Below are 27,425 nucleotides of genomic sequence, written 5' to 3'. Positions count from 1 at the left end.
CAGTAAACAGTTACGGATCCAAACAATATTTCAAGCAGGCATAAACCCCAAATCCCTTATGCTTTTCCCACCCACCATGACACTTAAGACCTATTCCTGGGCCTGCTTCTTTAACCTACTACATCCCTAAATAAATTGGTAAGGCATAAGTGAAAGAAAAGAAAAGTGCCTCAGTGAGATGCACTGGACACATGCTAAAATTAAGAAGAACTATAGCATGGGATAGAGCACATGTTTTGCTACAGGAGATCCCAGGTTCAGGATTTATAGTAAAATGGATCTTTGCCCAAGTCCTTGAAAGGCACTTCAAGTTGGAGTAGGCTCGAGGTAGCTGAACTCCCATCATCCCTAGCCAAAATAAACTGTATTTGAGGTTGATGGGAGTTATAAGCAACAACTGCTGGAGAGCCACAGGTTGTCTATCACTGGAGTGGACAGTGGGTGGGCGAGATACACCAACCAACTTAGAATAAGGCTTCAGTTGTGTATACACAACCAGGAAAAAAGAGCTATTTGAACTCAGTGGTCCTTTCTTGCTTAGGAATTGCAGTGAATGGCAGCTTCATAGGCTCACTGATATGTCATTAGATGCTGCATTCAATGTATTTTGTCATGTTTCATATTGTGCATTTTGTGAGCTTATGACTGTTTTAGATTTTCACCAATCATCTAAAAACAAAAGAAGGTATCAGTTCATTCATCACTGGAGAGCACCTAATAGTAACAGACTTGGACACAAAGAACAGTGATATCAGAATTCAGTTGAAGAAATCACCTTCTCATGGACACATTGAACTACATGGCCTTCTTATGCTAGAAGGGGAGAAATTTACCCTAGAGGATTTACACTCTTACAATGTTAGGTAATTAGGCTTTTTTGTTGCATTGGATATAATGACCTAAACTAATTATAAGATGCACGTCCTGGTTCAGTTATAATTTGCCTATGAAATTCGCTAGGTAGCATGTAAAACCACAGTTTGGAGTGTTGCAAATGTATCATGAGCTCTGCCCTCAACAGTGAATCAGAGTCTGACTAGTAAGAGGCAGAGAAAGCACTAGACTTGGCTCCAGGCCACAATGGTAACCATGCTGAAACCCCAGAATATGGCCCTGAAGAGCAGGGCCCATGCCAGACACAGACCCTTGCCCCAGCGATGGCCCAGAGAGCCTGTGGATTCCCAGAAGTTAATCCTGAAGAGGCAGAACCAGAACCAGGTCTGGCCTCAAGTCCCACACCTGACTGGACCTGGTGAGAACTCCATGGATGGGGCCTCTTTTGACAGTACCTGAGTAGCCTGGACCCCCTGACATGACCCCTTCAAAGCCCAAGCCCCAGGGAGGAACCAGCCCCTCCTCCTGCTCCTCCATTACCCCCCTGCCTGGTATCAAACAAATCTGGCAGTGGACAAAGCAGGATCAACTAGCGAGGAGTGCCAAGCTTCAACTCAGGGGGATACACCTTTAAGGAGGTTACTCTCTCAGCAGGGAGGTGGAGCCTAGCAGGGGTAGACTTGGCTTAGGAATATTTCAGGGCTCAGTCTGCCTCTGCCTGCTGTTGGGTTAACATTAGGGATGTGCACGAAGCATTTTGGCTTCTCTATTTTGAGGCACCGAAATGCTTCGAGCTGCTCCAGCTGAATTGTTTCAGCAGGGGTGAGTGGGTCACTAACAGTAGGAAGTCAGGTCTTATCTGCCACACCCCACTGCCCCAGCACACTGTTCATATTAAGCAGTCGGGCTTTCTGTTTTGAAAAGCCATGCTGCTTGGCTTCTTCATGCTTGGGAACAGGAATTTCCTTGTTCCCAGCAGACTGTGGGCAGCATCAGGAAGGAAATAGCATCTGAGCATGTGCAGATATGTGTGGTCAGCATGGTGTTGCTGACTACTCAAGATGGCATCTGTGCATGCTCAGTTGCCATTTCCTTTCCAATGCCACCCACAGGCTGCTTGGGAATGGGGAACTTCCTGTTCACAAGCAAGAAGCAGCCAGATGGCATGGCTTTTCAAAATAGACATCCCAGCTGCTTATTATGAACAGCGCCACAGGTGGGGGTGGGGTGGAGGAGCAATAGAGTGGCAGCTAAGACCTGCCTTCCTCCTTTTGAAGTGACCACTCTCCACACACACATACATGATGTGCATGAAACACTTTGTGCACATCCTCAGTTAGCATGTCCCATGGCTCTGTTCATTGTGCTACCCAAACCAGCTCCTGCTCTGTGAATATGGCTATCTGAGACTAGAGTCCTCAGACGCCAAATGCCTGCTAGCCATGCTCCTGTTGCAAGCCTTGTTTCTCAATGCAGACAAAGCAAAATAGTGGGGAGAGACATAGTCTGTCTGCTAACACTGTTGGGTCATCTTATGTGCTGTGCAAACTGAGGATATGCCCTACAGCATACGAACCATTCCCCTCTCCTGCAGATTTAGTGATCTTATTGAGGAAGCCCGATAAGTTTCCAAGAGATTCTGCAGTTCCCCAGGACACATTTTGAACATCAGTGATCAAGTTCTCTATTGTCAAATCTTTCCAGTTATCTGAATTCATTTGTGTAGCCCATGTATAGGGCATAGTAAGCCAACAGCTGCTACTCATATCTGACTCCTGTCCAAGAAAAAAATGCATTGTGGTCATTGCCATATTGCCATATCAGCTGATGTAACTCAATTTGTGTCACTGAATCCCACTAGAACTGAGCAGATTCTCTCAAGTGGAGATGTGGCCAAGATCCAAATATGTTAAGGCTATGAGCTGTAAATATGGAAGTTGATCGCCCTTGTTCTTGCCCAGCTTGCTTGTTCCAAACTATAATGAATGAATGCCCAGCTTCTCTATAATTATGTTTAAAAGGTATCAGCATGACAGTTCTGAAACCCTTGAAGACAGAGTCACATTTTCTGCAACAGATGGATTGAACACTGCAGATGGAATGCTAAGAGTACAGGTAACAACAAATTCAGCAACATACTTTATCAAAGTATATTTGGAAGGTATTAATCATATACCGGTTTCTTCAGCTTTGCCAGTAGATTTGAAAACATTTTTCTTGTTAATCTTATCCATAGATTCCCACAACAATATCTATTTGGCTGGATCTAACACTTGGGTGAAATAGCCTGGAGATAATTCTAGATTAACAAGCAAAGGTCAACCTATACATGACAACAGTAAACATGTGTATTAAAAGCAGATATGCTGCCAAGTGTATAAAGCAGAATGATGGAGGCAATCAGAGGTGCAGTTTAGGCAGGAGGGATTTTTTCCTGGGAGGCTCCAAAATGGGAAATAACCCTCACCAGGAGAAAAATGGCTGAGAAACAGCAGTTTCTGGTGAAAAGAGCTGCTGGGGTAGAATTTGGCTCTTTGCTGCCAATGCTGTGGGTTTTTTTGTAGGAAAAAAACACTTCTCACCCAGTGTGAATTCATTTATTTGAAATCAGTATACATGCTGGCACAAAGCATGTGCACAGAGATTCAATGCTCCTATCATCATTTGGGCCAGTTCTTCACATGGCTTGGATATGTTCCAAGTCCCATGCCTGCAAATCCCTTTCCTTTTTAAATGGAGAAACCATCAGGGACATTATGTTCTATGCTGTGTCCATGATCTGATATTGAGAATTTGGATCAAAATGCTTGCAAGCGGCAGACAAGTAGGCTGGTTGACAGCTGTCATTGAGTCTGTAGAGAAAAAAGGGGTTGTCTTGTTACTTTCCTGAGCAATAATGTGCCCAAACTAAAGAAACCCTCCAGACCCAGGTGCTTAATAGCAGGCATCACCTGAACCCTAGGACAAGGTGACTACCAGGGTCACTTGTCAGAGGAATTAGGCAGTCAGTTTGCTTTGAATCCCATGGTGCTTGGCATCCAGGGTGTGATGACACTACGGACTTATTTCTGCATTGCACCACTGTACTTTCTAACATACCTTAAAGCACTGAACTTGGAGCAGAAGATGCTCTTGTACAGTAGTTTCTTTACTAAGGTGGTCAGACATTTTAAGGCATCAGTCAGGTCCCAGAATCTAGATCCTCTGGCATGTTTAAAGTGGCCACGTCCCCTTTGGATGGATAGATTTCCGAAAGACTGAAAGAATAGTCATGTTTCTATTTCTCTTGATAAATGACAAGAGGAGGAGGAGGAGGAGAAGGAGGAGGAAAAGAGAAATCCTAGCAAATTTTTATCAGAATCCTTTAAATTTAGAATTTCCTACAAATCTTTCACCTGGGAATGGCTCTTTAAATTTGTCTCAAATGCCATTTTGGATGAGTTGCAGTGAAAATCTCTTATAATCGATTTTAAAGAATTTTCATGGACTTACGCAGAGGATTATTTATGATTTATTTCTATAGCCTCCAGCTTTTAAAAAGAAAATGGTGCTGAAGTTGCAGCTTAAGGAAAAAAAGCAGTGGCGAACAGGCAGTGAATAGCACTTAAAAAAAAAAAAGATAAACAAGGTTGTTTTTATGTAAAATTTTTTACTACCTTTCAGTTTGAAAATATTCATGAATGAAAATTCAGAAGTGCCATAATAGATCACACTATGGTGCAGACAGCAGTGGAAGATCTCACGAATAACCAGAGCTAGTTAGTTTAACACAAACCAATTCTCTGTTTAGGTCTTCAAAGCTTAGAAAGATCAAAGGTGGGGGACAGGGTGGAGACAATGGCTGACATGTTTCCATGCTACCATTGGTCATGTAGATACCTGCCTGCTCATAACAAAATATTCAGATTGATCCAGGAAATCTATGTAGTTATGTTTGTGGTACAAGCCGCCAGCATCTGAAATTTGCCCATCTGGTGACGGGGAATGTTGGACATGTTTGTTTGTTTGTTTGTTTATATATCATATTTTTATACCGTCTGATATGTAAATCTCTTGTTGCAGTTTTGTTAGCCACAAGTTTAGAATATGTTGTCTTAACCAAAATCACTGGTTCAAGACATATTAACAAATCTACTGGCCTTCCTTAAAGGCATGAATTCTGCTCTTTTGCATTCATTCAATCAAGATCATACCAGTTAATGATGAGCCACCAGAGCTGCAGCCTGGATTAAAATCAAGTCTGGAGTGTCTAGAAGGAAATCAAGTAATCATCACTGCCGAATACCTCTATGCAACAGATGCTGACAGTGATGACTCCAGACTCACTTACATGATTGCCAGGGCTCCCACACAGGGAGTGATTCAAAAGGATGGCTTTGTGGTGGAGATGTTTTCTCAACATGATATTATTCAAGGATCCATTTCCTATGTACACACTGGTAACTAGCAACTTTTCTTACTTTCAACCTTTTATTCTGGTTTTCCATGCACTGCAAAGATTATATGCATCCTCTGATTCATTGAGGCATATCACAGAAATTTGTATCCTTTGATGACCCTTAACAAATACTTTTGTGGATTATTCTTTGCTGAAATTTAAGGACTTTCGTGTGTTAAGTTCTTATGGGGATTTCCCAGACAGCAAATTTACTTCAAAGTTCCCCAGGAGTGATGGGTGTGAGTTCGCAAATCAGGGGGATTTACCTTGAAGTCCCTGTGAGGTATTGGGGAGCATTCCATACATTTCTTCTGAGATGTATGGAGGGGACATAGTGATAGAGCGGTTTTTTCTTTGCATTTTTTTAAATTGCTGGGTTATCTTGTGTAACACTAGCATGGTCTTCCACAACACCACTGACCACTGGGGAAAAAATAAAATAAAAGAGAAAGAAAAAAGGATCTGCGCACCTGTCTCTGTGCTTCACCACCTGCCCAGCTGGATTTTTTTTTTAATTTAACATATTTTTATACTGCCCAAAACTTATGTCTCTGGGTGCTTTACAACAAAGCAAAATAAATGACAATAGAAAAGCTTAAAACATGAGTTAAAAACAAAATACATGACAACAGAAAGGTTAAAACATTAGTTAAAACAAAATAAATGACAACAGAAAAGGTTACAACAATTTAAAATTTTAAAACAATATTTTAAAACAATGTTAAAACTATTTAAACAGTATTTAATTGAAAGCCTGGGTGAACAGATATGTCTTAAAAACTTTTTAAAAGTTGTCAGAGGAGCAGGGAGCACGTTCCAAAGTTTCGGGGCAGCAGTGGCAGAGCTGGTGCTAGGAATTCTGTTGCCCCCCTGGAACCTATACATTGGCACCCCCTCCCTCATCAGTATTATTGGCAGGCTATACCCCCACTTCCCCAAACTCCCTTACAAATTCTCAGTTTGTTCACATAATGCTACTACTATATTATGCTAAATACTTAGCATCGAATGAATGAATGAATAGCTTTATTATGATCATTGATCAGATGTACATCATATGAACAGGCTGTTATATTCCAAGGGAGAATAACTTCTATTTTCACGTACATAGATTTAACAGCAAAAATACCGAAGGATTGGGGCGTAGCTATCTTAATCCCCATTAAGAAAAAGGGAAACATGATGATCCTGCTAACTATTGACCAATAAGCCTCTTAAACACGATCAGCAAACTATACGCCAAACATCTATTAGGCAAACTGACCGATGGATGGAGTCTAACAATGTTTTGGCTTCTGAACAAGGCAGGCTTTAGAGCGGGCTGTTCCACCGTAGAGCATGCTTATACCCTCCAATTTCTAGCAGCCAAATACACGCAAAACCCTGGCTCTGCTCTCTTCGTAGCTTTTATTGATTTAAAGTCAGCTTTTGATTACATCTCTAGGGAAAGACTTTGGATAAAATTGAAAGAAGTATCAATTGACACCTGCCTTCTGCTATTAATAATTAATTTACACAAGAATCCTTGCTTAAAGGTTTGATATACCCCGAGAGGTCATTTATCCTAAAAAAATCTCCACATTTAGAGGAGTAAGACTGGGCTGCATATTAACACCTATTTTGTTTAACATCTATATTAATTCTGTAGTTTCCTGTCTTTCAACTCCTGCCATTCATCCTCCAAAACTGGCCAATAGACATGTCCCCATTCTTCTATATGCAGGTGATATGGCCATCATGACCCAGACTCCCATAGGATTAAAATGTGCCCTTGGTATATTATATGATTTTTGTAGGGAGGAATCCATTGAGGTCATTATCACAAAACGAAAATCTTAGTGTTTGCCAAACGTCCAAGATATCACAATTGGGTTATGCAGGGGCACAAAACTGAGCAAGTCAACTCATTTAAATATCTCCAATTTGTTTTCCAGTCTTCTGGCTTGCAAAACACCCATTTAAATTTGTCCATACAAAATGCTCAAATTTCTACAAATAAAATAAAATCATTCCATTTTATGAGAGGGGCCTCGTTTATCCCAGTGGCGATTAAGTTATTTGTCGCTAAAGTTTATCCCCCTTTTTTTTATGGTGCCCAACTGGGGCCTCCTAGTAATTTTGGCTCGCTGGAAGCTGTACAGTCTAAATTTATTAGAGCTATTCTTCAGGTTCCCCCCTGCATTCCCAATTCTCTTACCAGATGAGAGGTAGGTCTTGTTAGGGTTGAATTGGGTTACTGGACCTGTATTATAAAGTTTTGGTTAAAACTTTGGGTTTTGCCAATGTAGGCCTGGCTTCCTCGATAATGATTGATGACTTTAATCATAAGTGGAAGACCTTGGTTAAAAATAAACTTCTTCAGTGTGGGTTCTCCCATGAGGAAATTCTTAGATTAGGACATGATCAGGCCTGGCAGGTTATTAAGCAGCGTATTGCTGATACAGAATTACAAACTATTCCATTGACATGTCTCGATGTGCTCCTACAATGGCAGGCATCTTAACTTTTGAGGCACAAGTGAGAATTGATTTCAATTTCTCACAAGTGGGAATTGATTTCAACCATAATTAGTACAGTAGTAGTGACACAAAGGGACACCTCGATGGCATAGTTTGTGATCCACCCCAATTCAAGATGGCAGAAGTGTGGACGTTTGAAGCATATGTGGGCTAACTTGGGAATCACCTCACCAATTTGAACCAAATCTAATACCATTGTAGGAGCACGTTGCCATGTTAGCAAGATACTCACCAAATAGGTATGGATATAAACATGTGGGCTGCAAGTGGGTGAGTCCATGCATAAGGAGAACAACTTGTTTTTTTAGGTGTGCCCCCAAACTTCAGATACTGCATTCCGCTGCCTCCCTATGTCCTGCACATTTACTCCATTACATTTCCAGGCAGTAGCTAAGCCAGCCAGCTATGCCACTGTTCAACAGATTTCAAATTTACAGATTATTTTTCACATCATCAGCCTGGTGTATAGCAGAACTCCTATCAGTTAATCTCTCTTTCAGAATTAAAGCTGCCTGTCTCTGTGTCCCCTGTTCCTCTCCCCTCCCAAATCTCAGGATCATTGCCACAAGGGCAAGAAAACTGCTGCTGTGTTCTTCTCCTTGGCTGTCTATCTATTCAGCCCAGGAACTTGGAGCACTGCCAGTTTTACACAAATATTCATGGTAGCCTTTCTAGTCAATACCTCCCCACAAAAAAACTGTTGTTAAATAATGTATCTCTACCCTGAGAGCCATAACGAAGTGCTACTGATGAATACAGAGTCCTTGGTGTGCTCTTACGCTTTTGGAAATGGTTCTCCGTGAGCTCCCTGGTGGTTGTGTCTTTTTCTGAAGTTGTATGTATACAAAGTTGTCCTTTGTATTTTAAAAACATAAAATATATTGCAGACTACTAGCTTTTTTAGTAGTGGAGTTAACTGATAAAATCCAATCATTCTTTGGACCTGCGTGCTACAGATGAGTTATGCTGGTTTTCTAAGTATATACTGTAGTAGTATGTTGCATGTGGTGTAATTGCATGTGGTACCATGTGATAATTGCACGTTATATTATGTAATCCTATAACAGCTTGTGATATTTTGTATGTATGTATGTATGTATGTATGTATGTAGTTAGTACATTTATATACCACCTCATACAAAAAGGTCCCCTGGCAGTTCACAATTAATTAAAATACAATTAAAACTCTAAAACCAAAGCTTTAAAACTATAAACTAAAAGCCTGGCTAAGCAGGCATGTTTTTTAGGTCCTTCTTGAAAACCTGCAGAGAATGGGAAACTCTAATTTCGTTAGGAAGCACGTTCCAGAGTCCTGGGGCAACTCTAGAAAAGGCCTGGTCTTGAGTCGACTCGCCACCAACTGAGCTGGTGGCAACTGCAACTGGACCTCACTAGATTATCTTAACAGGCAGTGGGGCTGATGAAGAAGAAGGTGCTCTCTTAAATACCTTGGACCCAAGCCAATCTATGTGCAATAAATATATTCTTTGTAAAAAAGTGCATTGCACATCGGAGCTGCTGATTTATTTATATCATGCTATCAGAATCTACTGGGAAGCTGCACCTCTAAACAAAGACCTCTGGTTTGAACACAGAGCTGCCTAGACCATTAGCTCTGAGGGCACACATTCCTAGAGATTTTGGAATCCTCCTACAGGACAGGTTGAAAAATGGATAATTCTGATCTCAGCAATGCAGGTCCTGACTGGCCATGTAGTGGAAGCCTTTCCACCTGGACAATATCACTCTAGTCCTTTTCAGGTGTTCTCAATCCATGGGCATTGTACCCAGGTACAGCACCAATGGGAATGCACTTGTAAATGCTTTCCCTTGTGCTGGTGTTATATCCATGGAACACTTAATAGGACTGACTTTTTCATTTCATTGAAAACCCTGCCTTCACCCATATTTTCATTCTCCATTTTTAGTTGGAATATAATGTAAGAGCATGTCTTTACATCAGTCATAGTGAAGTGAGCTGCTGAAAGAAGAATGCCTTATATTCAATGGCTGACATCCAGACTAATGAAGTACTGGTGAAGCGATGGTAGATTGGTGCCTAAAGAAAAGGCTATTTTTGTCTAACTCCTCTTCCCTCTGAAGCTGACTGTGACTCCCAAAAATATATCACTCTGAGTCATACAGCCCCAGGGATATGTTTTTGGGAGTCACAGTGGGCTTCAGAGGGAAGAAGAGATCAACAAATAATGCCCCTCCCTCTAGCCCCAGCGCACCATTTTTGCATGAGGACATTGTCAGTCGAATGTTAGCCATTTTGTTGCTTGCATTTTTGCTTCTTAAACTGATAATTTCTGAGTTTCATTTTTACAGACTTATAAAGTTTAATTCTGTTGGCAGTTTACTCCAAGATTTTTTCCATGGATTATTGGTAAGATTAAGGTCATCATAAGTAATGTCCATTCTCGTGGAGTGGGTTTGATTTTTGGTAGATCTTAGGAACATACTGAGGTCATGCACATGATCTTGCTGGGGAGGACAGGCAGGCTGGGGGGAAGGCAGGAGCTTATCTGCTTTCCCCGGCAGATGAGCAGCCACCATTGTCCCCTCCACTATGCCGCATGCCCACCAGAGCGGTGTCACAGCAAAGGGAAATGCTGTGAGAGGGAGGACTTCCCATCACGGGTTGCCCTGGGGCACGAACGTGGCAGCTGCTCTTGTGAGAGCAGCCACTGTGCTTGGCACAACTGCTCTTCCCCCCACAGCTCACTACTGGAAATGGCAGCGGGCTGGGGGAAGCCATTTAGCGCAGTGGTGATCGCCCAGAAAATCCCCAGCTGAGATGAAGTGTGTTGTCAAGTTGATTTCGACTCCTGGCATCCACAGAGCTCTGTGGTTTTCTTTTGGTAGAATACAGGAGGGGTTTGCCATTGCTTCTTCCCATACAGTTTGAGATGATGCCTTTCAGCATCTTCCTATTATTGCTGCTGCCCGATATAGTACCAGCTGGGATTCAAACAGTTCGCTTAACCTTGGCTAAATGCCAGGATAAGAACTGAGGCTTGACTTGGAGGTAGTGCTGGGAGTGACCTCTCCTAGTGCTTCACACATGCAGATGAACCCAGGCTGGGCTGCATATGAATACCCTTACTGAGTAGAATATGTTCATATTTTGATGCCATTTTTTGTTGCTTCCTTACTGTCTGCCATTAGAATGCTTATCACTTTTTTAAAAAGCTTGGTAGCTTCTTTTAGAGTTCCTTAATCTTCTGTTTGTGTCTCTCTTCTAGGAGGTGAAATAGGAGATAAGTACTTCACGGACACTATAACCCTCATAATCTCCGATGGAGAGGCTGGAATAATAGATGGCTGTTGCAATGAGAAAAATCTCCCACCACCTGTGCCACTTCACCCCAACTTACCAGTGTATGATTTGAACATCACAGTGCTGCCTGTTAACAATCAGTGGCCAGTGGTGCAAACTGGTATGTGTTTGCTAAATATATTCCCACTGCTCACTGTATTATGGTTAGAAAACTTAACTTTATCCTTCAGTCTGTGATTTAGATTGCACATTGTGCTCTTCTTGGTGCAATCTAAAGTTGTTAAAATAAGTGAGGGGATTGCTATATGGTTCAGCAGGATGTAGATTGCAATCAGATGTTTTTCTATGCACAGCTGTGTAAATTGGACAAAAATGATAGCCATTTTCTATAGAGGGCTGCAAGAGGCACTGTGGTCAAACAAGAATTTTTGTTAACCTCCTCAGTTTGCACCCACAGATGTTTCCTAATTACAATGTTTTAAAAATCACAAAAATGGTATGTATTAGTTGCTACCACTCAAAAGAGGCTTTCTCTGTCTTAACCCACTAGGCATTTCAGGATACCTCAGTTTTATCATATAAAACCAACATATATATCTGTTTATCAATGAAGTGTAGCACAGTAGGGCATGTAAACATATTTATGCACAGAAGGTTTTTATGCAGAGGCAGGTTGGTGGCACTGGCAAAATAGGGTTATTAGGAATTGGAATCACTTAGCATTTAGACATAAAAGAAAAGAAGGTATTTCTTAATATCTGAGCAATAGTAAGCCTTTTTTTTGTGTGTGTGTCCCACAGCAAAAGTTTCAAAAATTCTTTTCAGGCATTTCAAAGGGCCCAAGCAGTGGCAGCCTATACTAACAAGCTGGAGGATAGGAAAAGGACCCTGAGCTGCTTGGGTCCTGGCAGCTGCTCTCTTCTTGCCTTCTGGCTCCTCCCCAGTTGTAATTGAGGCATGTGAGCTGGTCATTCATCTGGTAGGGAAGGAAATCTCCAATTGTGGTCATTAACCTGGTTGGGGATTTCCTTCCCCTGTTGGATGAATGACCAGCCCACATGGCTCAATTATATCCAGGGCGGGGCCAGAAGGCAGCAAGAGAACAGCAGCTCCTTTTCCACGCCTCCAGCTTATTAGTGTGGGCTCCTGCTGTGTCCAGAATGGTATCAGCCACATGTTTGCTAGGCTGTGCTAGTTCCAGCCAGATCATAGCATATAACATATGTAAAAAAGAACCTTCCTGGATCTGTTTAATCCAGCACTGTTCCTGGCGGTATCTAGAAACATCAAGCAATGAGATACTTCAAGGAATCCTTTCTACATTGTATCTTCCTAGCATTTGGTAGTGAGAGGCCAGAGGCGTTCTTACCCCTGGACTTCACGGCCAAAGTCCAGGGCCTCCACATACCCTGGGGGCCTCCAAATCCTCTTTAGTCTGTCCTGGGTGGTGTGGTCACCATGCCTTGCCACTGGCCTGCACTGTGCCAGGTGGCCGAGTGTGATTGTGACCTGCGCCGGGTGCTTTAGAGACAGAGCGGGGGGTGGTGAAAGAATTATATGGGATGGGAATGGTTTAAGTTGTGTATTGAAATGTTTCTGCTAATGCATATTTGCATAAATATACCTGTTTTATCTTCTTACATTCTTGTGAGTTCAGTTGCTGTTTGTGCCCTAAGAAGTGACGTGTTAAAAATACTGTGAGTTGCTTCACACAATCAGTTTGCGGGGAGAGCAGGCTTAGCCCGCTCTCCCCACAGATGATCATTCCTGCAGCTGTGGGTGGCCAGATTGGCCGGCCACATGACTGCCGGCTCTGTCATGGAGCCGGCAGGGGCTGCGGGGATCGGGGGCCATGCGGCCCCCGGAAGTTCCAGGATGCCTGGAGAGACCCCCAAGCCTGGAGTGCTGCTTGCAGCCTCCCGGTCGGGGGTCTCCTCGTATGTTGCCGCTGTGCGGAGCCACAGCACAGCAATACACGATAAAATAAACAGGTTAGCAGAGCGCTTGCTCCCCAAACCTTGTTTAACGCGAGGCGTACGTTAGCAGATTACCTGCTTTGGAATCACTGGGCTCGCCTGCAGTGAGCGGGCTCGCCTCCCTTAGCCTTCTTATCAATGATCGTGAGAATACTCTCTTTGAATGTCACAGTGTGTGTGTGTAGGGGGATGATGCTTAACTTCCTGGGGGGTGGGGCTCCAAAGACCATTAGGTCCAGGCTCCAAAATTACCTAGGTGCACCTCTGTGAGAGGCACCTAGTATATTGCCTCTAAGCCCAGAGCCATATAACTATCACAGCTATTGGTCGATTTACCCTCTTTTGAATTTTGCCTAACCCTTTTTAAAAGCCATCTAAACTAGTGACTATCACATCCTGTGGCAATAAATTCCATAAATTTTGTATGATGTGAAAAAGTACCTCCCTATGCTCATCCTGAATCTATTAATCAGTTTCATGGTGTACTGCTGAATTCTAATATTATGAGAGAGAGAAATCCCTATCCATACAAATTTTGTAAGCCTCAACCCAACTGTACTCAGTATTCCAAATGTGACTGCAGCATAGATTGACACTACTACTACACTGACAAGATCTCATTCTGAAGCAGTTCAATCCAGTTCATATTCCATCAGTATATGGGAGGAAGTCAGGCTTTTTACACTTACATTGGATTTCATATGCTCTTGATACATTTCAGAGAAATCTTTTTGGAATTTTTTACATTCGGCTTTGGAAATGATTATCTTTCAGCAAGAATACAAGAGAGAAAGAAGCTATTCTGATGATCAGTGGAAAGCAGACTAAGGGTGCCCACCGATCATCAGACTCACTGGGATTGCAGCCGAGCCTGGTTCAGTCAAAGTAGGTCACCCGCTTAAGTAGCCCTCCCCTAAGCCCGGGTTAGCGGAGTGAGAGCTCCGCTATTCCGGACTTTCTGATTGTGAGTTGCTGCGGCAACTCACGAGTAGTCCTCTGACCGGGAGACTCAAAAGCAGCCTCCCGGCTCGGGGGTCTCTCCAGCATGCCCTGCACGCTCGTGCAGGGCATGCTGGAGCTTCCAGGGGCCGCCCAGCTCCCGAACTCCCGAGCCCCTGCTGGCTTCATGATGGAGCTGGCAGTCGTGTGGGTGGTCACTGCGGCTGCCCAGAGCAGACTGCTGCTCGTGTGCGGAGAGAGCAGGCTAAGCCCACTCCCCCTGCTAACCCCATAGAGGCTCTTCTCACTAATCATGAGAAGAGCCTCCAAGAGTGACTTGGGCCCACCTCTTTTAAAAAATCTAAACCAGTCAGGACTGCCAGAGGATACCCACCCACCCCTAGTGATGTGGACCAATCAATATTGTAGAAGAGACAGAGCTTATGAAAAGCTAATCAAGGAAGATTTTGCTTGTAGAAAAGGTTACTTCATGCTTCATGCTAATGGAAGATGTTAGGTAGTTTAGTTTCTATCTAGTAATAAACTTAAGCATTTCAGTTGATAACGGGGAGTATGGAATTTGTAAGAAACACTCTCCAAAGACTGACCAGTTTTTTCCTGGTTGTTGCCTAAATGATAGACAGGTTGGTTCCATCGTTCTGAGGCTGAGTGCATTGCTCCCTGCTTAAATGGAATTTTGTCTTTTTTATTATGAAAGTCTGTAATTTCATGTTGGCCAAATCTTAGAAAGTGTGGTACTGTACATATAAGGTCTGCATTACAGTGATAATGACTATGGACTACGGTTAATACAATCAGAGTTTAATACTGAGTAAAATTAATTAATAGATATGTTTGATATTAGAGAAGTATATTGATTTCTCTATACACTTTTATGTAGGGGATTCTGTGAGTAGAGCTTTTGTACTTTGAATGTAACTCATAACCAGATCTCCATCTGTGTCCATTTCCAACACAGATGTTCAACAGCCAATGTTTGGCATTGTATTTACCTCTGAAAAATCAAATGTAACACACTGGAGTGCCAGAACCTGTTTTGGGCTACCAAAATAATTGTGACACTGAAATTTCATATTTAATAATTCCTTTGAAACTTCAGCAATCTAAACATGAAAATGGCTTAATAAATTAGTTGGGACATTCTGGTTTGCAGTCAAAGTAGCATTGTTTTGCTGTGCTTTCAGTTGTTGCTTGACATCTTGGATGATTTAGATCGTAACCTTTGAAATCAAGCAGCATCTAATCCAATTTATTTTGTTTGGCAGAAAGGGTAGCATGAATAGTTTAAAAATACTTCATATAACTAAATGTTTTGGATCACATTTCAATATTGCTAGATGCCTACAGTACAGAAGTAGCTTAGGAGTGGCATTAATGTTGCCAACTGTCCTTGTCACCAAAGATTTACCTTGCTTGCTATAGGTCAGGAAAGGTGGGCAACCTTGACTCTTCAGCTGAACTACAACTTCCATCATTCTCAGCCACAGTTTATTGGGAGTTGAAGTTCAATAACAGTTGGGGAGCCAAGGTTGCCTACCCTTGCTATAGGAAGTGAGCAGCATAGAGTGCTGTTGTGCATGTGACTCTTGAAAAGAGAGTGTTTATATTCAGCTCTGCTGCAGTTGTGGTGTGCCTCAAGTGACAGTGAGTAATTCTTTCCAGGAAAATCACCGGAGCACCTTTAACTGGAGATCAATCCAGGGGATAGAGAGAGATAAATACAAATATAGATAGGCATACCTCGTTACCTATGGATCCAGCACCCCCAGTTTTGTGTATCTGCAGTTGGGGAACTGACACCCAACCTTGGCATACATGGACCGAAAAGGTTAAAACGGTGTTAAATCTGTGTGTCTGCAGGTCAGGGGGTAGCCATAAATGACCGTGGGGGTCATTTACGGCCACCATTTTGAGCGTAGGAGCCATTTTGTGGCTCATTCAGTTTTTAAAAAAACGTTTTTTCCACACAAAAATCACGGAATAATGGCAAAATTCAGACTTCTAGGGTGCATTGCTGTCTAGGAGGCCCATGGAATATGATAGGGCACTTTACTTTGTGGGTTTGTTTTTTGGGGGGTTGTTTTTTGCCAATTTTTCACAATTTTCTGCAAGATTTCGAGCCTCCTGTAGCCCCTGCGATCACATAGCCTTTAATGACCTGGTATTCGTGGTTTTGCTATCTGCGGTAATTGTGGAGAACAGAACCCGTGCATATATCAAGGTCCACCTGTGTCCACAAGTTGTTGTTTTTTATAAATTAATTGGAGAACGTTTATCACATTTCAGCAAAATTCACTAAGTGGTTTACCTAGCATGAGGACCAGTTATCAACCACTGAATTGTGGCTTTTCTGCCTATCTAGGTTAAAATGTAGCAAGGTCTCTGAATTTTCTTTCTGAGCTTCGCGCTGGTAAGGCATATTACAGCTGAGAGTGGAAGGTCCATAGGTCCAATAGGAGAAGAGAACTTGGGAAAATTCAACTGGTGCGGAAGAGTGAGCAAGGTCACTGGTGACATAGCTTCATTCCATCTGTGCAGGCACTCTCTTAGCAGAAGGAATTCAGCAACACGATATTTTGTAGCTTTATTCATTGCCTTATTGCTGTCCAGTTTTGTAGTTCTCTATGGGTTTTTTTTTAAAAAGCAGGTTATTTGCTTGTACTGACTAATGAAACCAAGCTCCCCTTTCTTTAGTAATTAAGTATGACTGACTCATTTATTGGAGAAATTAAATGTAACCTTCTTTGATATCATGCCTGTTTCCAGGAAGAAGAGGCATTGTCTATTGCCGATAGCAGAAGCCTATACTGGTGCTTGGCATATTTCAAAAAACCAACACAACCAATAAAAGGTTTCCAAAAACATTAGTACAAGCAAAAGGGGGGTGGTTAATATGCAACTATAACTTTGTTAAATGCAGATTTATTTCAGATCATTAAATTGAATTAATGGAAATATATTGCTTAGTGGAATACAATTAAGAAACAAAAATGTATCCTTGGGAAATCCAGAATTAAAGGTGTCCTGCTGCTCAGCTTCACAGTCTGAATGTTGGACATTTAGAAAAACAAGCAAGAAGATTACTAGCTGTTAATATGAATTGTCCCAGACAAACTCCTTCTCACGATATAGTCAGTAATCCAAAAACCTTTGGTTTAAAATGAGAGTTAAGCTGCTTTACATATATACTCATGCAAGTAAAGGTGCACATCTTAACTTTTGCACCATATAAGCTGTAAAGACTTTGTACAGTCTGGTATATGACTATTCCACCAATATAACCAAGACTCTTAAATCTTATAAACAAGAGCATTTTACTAAATTGATATACAGTGTGGAAATCTACATGTGTGAAAAACCCATATTGCAAATGTAATTGTAGCATAGCTACAAAAATACCATGCATTAACTGCAGTGCAAAAGGGGAAAGGAGGAAGTATCTAAAAGTGAAAGGAAGTGGATTAATCTGTCAAAGAGGAATCTAAATTTGTTTAGTGCAATTACCATGCAATCCAAAGCAAATTTGGGCCATCTCACTTGTCATACCTGGGTTGTGGAACACGCTCCCTAGTAGTGTGCCCGAACCGGTCCGGCGGCCATTCCAAAGAATGGCCGAACTGCCGGACCGGTCCGGCCCTGCCTGGTCTGGGTCTGGGTGGGGGGTATGCCTTTAAGGGCGGGAGGGCTTGCTTAGCCCTCCCGCCTCCTTGCCCCCGCCAGCACCCGTATTTTCTAGTATGGGGCGCTGGAAACCAGCCGCCCCCCCGCCGCCGCCGCCACCGCCACGGCGAAAGAACTCCCAATGCCAGCCCTCCCTCCCTCCCAGCTAGCTGCCCGCCCGCCCGCTCGCTCGCTCACCCGCTCACCGCATAGGAAACGAGAGGAGCTCCGGCACAGAGCTCCTCTCGTTTGGAAGGCCTCCGGCATAATGGTGTTTTGCGCACGTGCGTGCATGCGCGCGCTGCAAAGCACGCCGTTCGCCGGAGGCCCGGTCTACCCGCCGGGAAAGGGCCGGGTAGACCGGGCCTCCGATCGCTGGGTAGACCGGGCCTCCGATCGCCGGAGGCCCGGTCTACCCAGCGATCGGAGGCCCGGTCTACCCACCGGGAAAGGGCCGGGTAGACCGGGCCTCCGATCGCTGGGTAGACCGGGCCTCCGGCGATCGGAGGCCCGGTCTACCCAGCGATCGGAGGCCTGGTCTACCCGGCCCTTTCCCGGCGGGTAGACCGGGCCTCCGGCGAACGGCATGCTTTGTGGCGCGCGCGTGCGCGCAAAACACCATTATGCTGGAGGCCTTCCAAACGAGAGGAGCTCTGTGCCGGAGCTCCTCTCATTTCCTATGCGGTGAGCGGGTGAGCGGGCGGGCGGGCGGGCGGGCAGCTAGCTGGGAGGGAGGGAGGGCTGGCATTGGGAGTTCTTTCGCCGCGGCGGCGGCGGGGGGGCGGCTGGTTTCCAGCGCCCCTATACTAGAAAATACGGGCGCTGGCGGGGGCAAGGAGGTGGGAGGGCTAAGCAAGCCCTCCCCGCCCTAAAAACAAGGCCCCCCTTCGGTGCCGGTCCGGACTTCTCCGGACCGTGCACATCACTAACGCTCCCTGTGAATAGAAGATTATCTTTCTTGGAGGCCTTCAGGAGAGTCTAAAGACCCATCTTTTTAGCCTGGCTTTAATGATTGATTGATTGATTAAGTGCTGTCAAGTCAGTGTCGACTCTTAGTAACCACATAGATAGATTCTCTCCAGGATGATCTGTCTTCAACTTGGCCTTTAAGGTCTCTTAGTGGTGCATTCATTGCTGTCGTAATCGAGTCCATCCACCTTGCTGCTGGTCACCCTCGCCTTCTCTTTCCTTCAACTTTCCCCAGCATTATAGACTTCTCAAGGAGCTCGGTCTTCACATAATATGTCCAAAGTATGATAGTTTGAGCCTTGAGTGAAAATTCTGGATTGATTTGTTCTATGATCCATTTGTTTGTTTTCTTGGCTGGTATCCAGGAAATGGTATCCTCAAAAGTCTTCTCCAGCACCAAAGTTCAAAAGCGTCAATGCTTTTTCTATCTTGCTTCTATAAAGTCCAGTTTTCGCATCCATAGTGTGTCACAGGGAAAAACCGTTGTCCTAAGAATTCTAGACGGAGGTGCAGACACATAATAACATCTAAATATCCTTTCCAAAGCCTTCATTGCAATCCTACAAAGTGCAACCCTGCAGCATATTTCTTGACTACTGGATCCTTTACTGTTGATGGTCGACCTTAAAAGGCAAAAGCTATCCACCACTTCAGTGTCTCCATTGTGAATTCTGAGGCTGGTTGCTGTACCCATTGTCATTAGTTTAGTCTTCTTGACATTTAATTGTAGACCCATTTTTCACTGGGCTCCTTGACTTACATTACTAGAGCTTGCAGATCATCCTCATTCTCAGCTGTCAGAGTGGTGTCATCAGCGTAGTGCAGGTTATTAATGTTCCTCCAACTGAAAACTAGCAAATTGCCAGGGCCAGATGGCATCCATCCAAGAGTCCTCAAAGAACTCAAATGAGAAATTGCCGACCTCCTTGCAGGGCTCCAGTACAGAGCTCTGCAATCAGGCTCTGTACTGGAGGACTGGAAAGTAGCAAATGTAACACCGATTTTCAAAAAGGTATCCAGAGGCTATCCGGGAAATTACAGGCCGGTTAGCTTAACGTCTATTCCAGGCAAATTGATGGAAAGCATCCTCAAGGATGAAATTGTAAAGCACATAGAACAGGCCCTGCTGGGAGAGAATCAGCATGGCTTCTGCAAAGGTAAATCTTGCCTCACAAACCTTATGGAGTTCTTTGAGAGTGTCAACAAGTGTGTGGATCAAGGTGATCCAGTTGACATAGTATACCTGGACTTCCAAAAAGCTTTTGACAAAGTTCCTCATCAACGACTCCTGAGAAAACTTAGCAGTTATGGAATAAGGGGACAAGTACATATGTGGATTGCTAACTGGTTGAAAGACAGGAAACAGAGGGTAGGTATAAATGGAGAGTTTTCATAATGGAGGGAAGTAAGAGGTGAGGTCCCCCAGGGATCTGTACTGGGACAGGTGCTTTTTAATTTATTCATAAATGATCTAGAAGTAGAGTTAAGCAGTGAGGTGGCCAGATTTGCAGATGATACAAAACTCTTTAGGGTAATTAAATCCAAAACGGAATGTGAGGAGCTCCAAAAGGATCTCTCCAAACTAGGGGATTGGGTGACAAAATGCCAAATGTGCTTCAGTGTTGGCAAGTGTAAAGTGATGCACATTGGGACAAAAAAACCCAACTTCAAGTATACGTTGATGGGATCTGAGCTGTCGGTGACTGATCAAGAGAGGGATCTTGGGGTCATGGTGGACAGCAGTTGAAAGGGTCAACTCAATGTGTGGCAGCTGTGAGAAAGGCCAATTCCATGCTAGGGATCATTAGGAAGGGGATTGAAAATAAAACTCCTAATATTATCATGCCCTTATACAAAACTATGGTGCAGCCACACTTGGAGTACTGCGTACAATTCTGGTCACCACATCTTAAAAAGGACATTGTTGAACTGGAGAAGGTACAGAAGAGGGCAACCAAGATGATCAGGGGCCTAGAAGAGCACCTTTCTTATGAGGCTAGGCTACAACACCTGGGGCTATTTAGTTTAGGAAAAAGACAACTGTGTGGAGACATATAGAGGTCTATAAAATCATGCATGGTGTGGAGAAAGTGGATCGAGAAAAATTCTTCTCCCTCTCACAACACTAGAACCAGGGGTCATCCCATGAAATTGATTGCTGGGAAATTTAGGACCAGCAAACGGAAGTATTTTTTCACACAATGCATAATCAACTTGTGGAATTCTCTGCCACAAGATGTGGTGACAGCCAACAACCTGGATGGCTTCAAGAGGGGCTTGGACAACTTCATGGAGGAGAGGTCTATCAGTGGCTACTAGTTGGAGGGCTATACGCCATTCCAACTAGAGCCCCTGGTGGCGCAGTGGTAAAACTGCCGCCCTGTAATCAGAAGGTTGCAAGTTCGATCCTGACCAGGGGCTCAAGGTTGACTCAGCCTTCCATACTTCGGAGGTCGGTAAAATGAGTACCCAGAATGTTGGGGGCAATATGCTAAATCATTGTAAACCGCTTAGAGAGCTCCAGCTATAGAGCGGTATATAAATGTAAGTGCTATTCCCAGCCTCAAAGGCAGGATGCCTCTTGGTAACAGTTGCAGGGGAGTAACAGCAGGAGAGAGAGCATGCCCTCAACTCTTGCTGTAGGCTTCCAGTGGGATCTGGTGGGCCACTGTTTGAAACAGGATGCTGGACTAGATGGTCCTTGGGCCTGATCCAGCAGGACTGTTCTTATGTAACTTTAAAACTATGCTCATCTTCTTCCAATCCAGCTTCTCTCAGTATATGTTCAGCATATAAATTGAATAAAGAAGAAGAAAGTATACAGCCTTGCCTTACTCCTTTGCTGATCTGGAACCAGTCTGTTTCACCATGTTCTGTCTGGACTTTGGCTTCCTGTCCTGTGTATAGGTTTCTTATGAGAACAATGAGATGTTCTGGGATGCCCATTTTCCTAAGGTTATTCCACAACTTGACATGGTTGACACAATCAAAGGCTTTTCTGTAGTCAATAAAGCACATATTGACTTCTTTCTGGTATTCTTTGGCTTTCTCAATTATCGAGTGTGCATCAGCAATGATGTCTCTTGTTCCTCCGTCTTTTCTGAAACCCGCTTGAACATCCGGCATTTCCCTTTCCACATAGGGTTCTAATCTGCATTGGATGATCCTGAGCATTATTTTGCTAGCATGTGAAATTAAGGATATTGTGTGATGGTTTGCACAATCTTTTAAGTCTCCTTTCTTTAGTATGGGTATGTAGACTGACCTCTTCCAATCTGTTGGCCACTGTGCTCTCCAAATTTGCTGGCATAGTTGGTTAGAGCCTTGACTGATTCTTCTTCTGTTGCCTGCCATATTTCTGTAGCTATTCCATCAATTCATGTAGCCTTCCAACTTGGTAGTGACCGGAGTACTGATCTAACTTCATCTTCACATACTAGAGGTTCTTGCAAGTAAGGAATATTTTATAGAGTATCTTGGATGTTGATGTCCCTGCTGTACAGATTTTCAGTATACTCCTTTCATCTCTATTTGATCTTCTCTGAATCAGTTACTATCTGTCCTTTGGCATCCCTTAACATATCAATTTGAGGTTGGAACCTCCCTCTCAGTTCAGAGATCTTTTGGAAAACTCTCCTTGTTTTTCCATGTCTATTTCCATCCTTGAAGTCTTTAAAGATGTCATTGTAGTATTGCTCCTTGTCTCTTCTAACAGCTTTCTGAAATTCCCTATTAAGTTCCTTCCTGAGGTCTTTATCTTTCTTGATTTTGACTTCTCTCCTCTTCTGGGCAATTTCCATCGTCTGTTCTGACATCCGTTTTGCTTTCTTCTGTTTCTTAGTTTTTGGCAGTCTCCTTTCACATTCATCCTTAACAACTTCTTTGATTTCATTCCACAGTTCCTCTGGTTCCCTATCAATGAGGTTCAGAACTTCAAAGCGGTTCCTGATGTTCTCCTTGAAAATGGTAGGTACATTCTCAAGATTATATCGTGGCAGCTGGATAGCTTTGTTTTCCCGCTTTATCTTGACTTGGAACTTGCACATGAGCAGTTGTGATCTGTTCCACAATTGCCTTCTGGCTACATTTTTGCTGTTTTAACTGAGCTCTTCCACCTCCTTGCACCAATAATGTAATCAATTTGATTTCTGTGTACTCCATCTGGTGATGTCCATAAGTATAGGTGCTCCTTGGTTGTTTGAAGAATGTGTTAGCAATGAAGAGGTCATTGGCTTGGCAGAAACTAATAAGTAGTCCTCCTGCTTCGTTTCTGTTTCCTAGGCCATATAGACTTTCTGTGTTTTCTTCCTTACCTTTTCCAACATTGGCATTCCAGTCTCCAACCACCAGCATCACATCTTTCTTCCATGTTCTGTCAATTTCAGACTGAACTTGAGCATAAAATTCATCAACTTCTTCTTCTTCTTCATCAGTTGTTGGTAGCAGTTGTTAATAATAGCTAGTTTTAATTTTAATCTGTTTTTAATATTTGTTGTATTATGTGTGTGGGTTTTTTTTAACGTAAACTGTCCTGAGCCACTTTAGGAAGGAAGGTATATAAATTGAATGAATGAATGAATGCTTTATCCAGTTTTGGTAGTGATAGTCAAACAGTTGTTGATAGAGAGGAAAGTGAGAAGCATTCTTCATCTTCCTAAATGTTATTCTGGATCTTACATATCTTTCAATTACATAACAAGAAAATCATAATGAGAGCTGCAGGAGATAGCACCATAAAAGACTGAATCAAGATTTAAATCAATCTAGACAGACTAGAATACAGGGCCATAACCAACGAGATGTTTGTTGAACCAACAGAATTCAACAGAGAGAAATATGAAGTCCTGCATTTGGGTAAGAAAAATCAAATGCAGAAATATAGGGTGGATAGACCTGGCCTGGCAGAAATGCATGTGGAAATGTTATTGGTGTCTTAGTAACCACAAGCAGACCAAAAGCCAGCAGTGTGATGTAGCAGTTTAAAAAGCTAATGCAGTCTTGGGCTCCCTCGCCAACCACAGCAAGTCCTCCCTCGCCAACCCAATCATGAGTTTTCCCAATCACAGTTTTGAGTATCCTGCTGGTCTTGGAGCAAGAGGAAGCAAAAAGCTTGTATTTCTCTCCTAAATAAGATATCAAGTAAGGGAATATCAAGCAATTTTGGGGGGTTCAGAGGTTCAGTCTGCTCATTCCTCTTGCTGACCCTGCCAAGTCCTCACAGTTTAAAGTGACTTTGAGTGGTTTTGGGGTGATTCAAAAGTGCCTTTAAGTGAATTTGGGGGGTTCAAACTTTTCCAGAGATTCAATTTGCTCACTAATTATTCTTGGTGATTTTAAGGGATTCTGAGTGATTTCTGGCATTTTGGGGGTATTTTTTCTTTGACTTTTTTTTTTTTTTTGCTGTTTTCTTGACCGCAGTTCCCGTAACTCCACTGTTTCCCACTGATTTCAATTTGCCAGCTGTGAGATTTTGCTGGAACGGAACCCTTGCGGCTGGCATCGTGTAGGTATCGTGTCCAGAACACAAGAAATAATACTTCCAATCTCCCACTCTAATCTGTGCTGGTCAGCGCTCACTTGGAATAGGTTCATAAGAGAGCAACAAAAATGGTGAGACAAAGCCCTGTGAAGAACAATTGAAGAAGCTGGATATGTTTAGCCTAGACAACAGAAGACTAAGTGGAGATATGGTAGTTATCTTCAATATCTGAAGGTCTGTCACATGAAGAAATGGACCTGTTCTCTGTTGATCCTGAGGGCAGGATTAGAACAGTTGAAATTAGAGGGCAGGATTAGAGTTGAAATTATGAGGAGGAGGTTTTAGGCTAGACATTAGAAATAATTTCCCAACTGTAAGAGCTTCATGTGGTGTAGGGCTCTCCTTCTCTGAGGCTTTCAGACAGAGGCTGGACAGGCATCTTTAAGGGATGCTGCAGCAGATTCTGGCAGTGGAAGTGGGATTAGAAGATCTCCAAGGTCCCAACTCTTTATTAAAAGCCAATCCCATTGATTTCAAGTTGACATATTTAGGCTTGCATCCTTCAGTCCTAGGCATTCTTGTTTAGGGGTAGTGCTGATCCAAAAGGGCCATCTGGTTTTCTTTGCCATATTGTCTAATATTTGAAATGTCTATTTTGTACCTTTCTGCAATTTTTCTGAGAAACTCAGAATTTTCCCAGCTTACTGCTGGCTGCCATTTCTTCCAAAATTCTTCTCCTAATAACAGTACATCGTGACTAATACTATCATCACCACCAGCAGAGGAAAAAGAAAATAACATTGCCACTGTGTTCCAGCCTCATGCTGTGGTGGCAGCTTTGCCTCACTCAACACTGCGGGAAGGCATAAGGCCCCTTTGATTGGTTGGGGTGCACATTGACCCCAAGTGGAACTTGTCTAGCCATTAGGGCCCACCTTCCCACTGGCACTTCAGTCTTGTACCAGTGGCTTCCCTGTCTGGGCACAGAATAGACTTCTCTGGTTATCCTATTGGATGTCAAGTAGGAATTATTTGCTTCCCAGTAGATTGGTTGGGCTGGGACATTTTTTTTAATTGCTCTATGTTTTTCTTTAGAGAGCTTATTAGTCACAACGGACAGAATACGTCTCATAGGGGAAGCACCATCGCTCATAAAAACAGGCATAAAGCCTTGGCCGAATCACAAAAACAAAACTCCACAAAATGAACAACCATAAACAGAATTCTGGAAGGCTGTGCAGACTCAGGAAAGAGCTGAATGCACAAAGGGTATTAGTGAAGGGCCAGAAACAGGGAATGTAAAGTAGGGAGTGAACAGTAATTGTAATGAACATCCTTGGCATATAAAACATAGACTTGAGGAGCACCAATTGTATCTTCTCTGTTCTTCAGAGTACTTTAATAATTAGATATAGAACTTATTGCAGAATTGGGATGACTCAAAATAAGCAACATTCTCTTTGCTCATTCATCCACACAATTACTTTCTCAGATAGGTAATTATTATAACCATGTTTTACAACTGTGGACTACAGTTGAAAGACAGATTTGTACATTCTGAGACCAGAATCTGAATTTAGATCTCCAAACTAGTGCTGTCCACTGGCAAGGCAGTTTGCAATTTATACACATCTGCTGAGAATATTAACTGTTGGGGAAAAATTGCATAATGTAGGACATTTTTTCAAGTTAAAAGCAATGAGCACATAATGAATTATCCACAATTCTATAACTTGGATTCTGTAACAATTACTTAGTAAAATAATCTAAATCTAGAAAAAGAATTGACTGAAGTCACCATGAAGTTTCCTTACTGCAAATTGATTCTCCAGTGAATATACACTTGATATATACAAAGAAGGTCTCTTCTCATTCAAGTGTGCCCTTCAGTGCATTCTCTCTTTAACTACAGAAGCAATTACAGTTCACGTCAGTTGCTTTAAGAATGTTATGAATTTCCCCAGTAAATAGGCAAATAAAAAATAAAAATATAAAACGGATATTGGCACTCTAGCCCCAAATGTATTTACTTACTGTAAAAATCAGTCCCATTGATTTAGCTTTGATATGAACATACTCTTAGAAGCAGTTCTGATGAGATTTGAAAGTACTGAATGATTTTGGGATGAAAAAAGGCATTTCAGGGGAAAGGAGAAATTCTTCTAAAGTTTCTTATAAAGTTTAAAGGATATATCACTATGTGATTATGGCAGCAGGGGATTCCCCACCACCACCACCACACACACAACAGACACAAGGCAATAAAAACACTAAGCAACTTATATGGTAGAAAGGGCCACAACCTTATTAACATTAAAGATTAATCTGAACTTCAGCAAGTATAATTCTCTGTCATCCAGCTGTGGAAAATATGGATGGAGTGCTGCCTAGCTCTATTCTGCCCATGGAACACATCGTGACTTCAATGAAATTGAGACATCTTCCCTTCCTCTCCCACTTTGTGAAGCAGCAAGAGTTTATGAAGGGAAGCTCACAGCAGTTTAACATTGTTACTGATGGGTCTCATCAACAAATAGAGTAATGTCCAAATGAGCGCAAGCAGAGTTTCACCCATACAGTGGGGCTTCCCTGATGACTGCTTCCCACTTCTGTCTGCTGATATTTCTGAAAATCTGGTCAGATGACCCTCCAGAACAGTGTAGATGTTGTATAGGGGGCTGCAGTGGAAGGGGAAAATCAGCAACAATGTGTGTGTGGCGGGGCAGAGATAGGCTCACATGAACAGAAGTTCTCTCCACTCCCACAAAGCACTTGGGAACTCATAGAAATCATGCAACTCATAGAAATCATACAAATAGGCTGTGCAGAATGTAGAACCAGAGTTTAATGAGACAGATCTTATTTACAAAGAGGCAAGTCTGCCTTCAGTGCTTTTGCTGCTGGCTGTTTGGTAGCCCCACCTCTACTTCAGGACTGAACATAACATATGAACAGCCCTGCTGGATCAGGCCCAAGGCCCATCTAGTCCAGCATCACGCTTCGCACAGTGGCCCACCAGATGCTGCTGGAAGCCACAGGCAGGAGTTGAGGGCATGCCCTCTCTCCTGCTGTTACTCCCCCGCAACTGGTACCCAGAGGCACCCTGCCGCCGAGGCTGGAGGTGGCCTACAGCCCTCCGACTAGTAGCCATCAAATAGACCTCTCCTCCATGAAGTTATCCAAACCCTTCTTAAAACCATCCAGGTTGTTGGCTGTCACCACATCTTGTGGCAGAGAATTCTACGTTGATTATGCATTGTGTTAAAAAGTACTTCCATTTGCTGGTCCTAGATTTCAATTTCATGGG

The 27,425-nt window shown here is 42.9% G+C and overlaps 1 protein-coding gene across 5 annotated transcripts in view; it reads left to right on the top strand.

Moving 5' to 3' along the window:
* Window positions 1-27,425, top strand: part of LOC128324687 (FRAS1-related extracellular matrix protein 1-like) — a 195,824-nt gene that overhangs the window by 36,393 nt on the left and 132,006 nt on the right. For all 5 annotated transcript variants that reach the window (XM_053249535.1, XM_053249534.1, XM_053249537.1 and 2 more), the window contains 4 exons: window positions 655-863; window positions 2,856-2,949; window positions 5,021-5,273; window positions 11,040-11,234. In XM_053249535.1, coding sequence (XP_053105510.1) covers window positions 655-863; window positions 2,856-2,949; window positions 5,021-5,273; window positions 11,040-11,234 — 751 coding nt within the window. The remainder of the gene's footprint in view (window positions 1-654; window positions 864-2,855; window positions 2,950-5,020; window positions 5,274-11,039; window positions 11,235-27,425) is intronic.

Source organism: Hemicordylus capensis, chromosome 4 (genome assembly GCF_027244095.1).
Source record: "Hemicordylus capensis ecotype Gifberg chromosome 4, rHemCap1.1.pri, whole genome shotgun sequence".
NCBI classification, from domain to species: Eukaryota; Metazoa; Chordata; class Lepidosauria; order Squamata; family Cordylidae; genus Hemicordylus; species Hemicordylus capensis.
The sequence above is the reverse complement of the archived record's forward strand: the minus strand, read 5'-3'. Positions and strand labels throughout refer to the sequence as shown.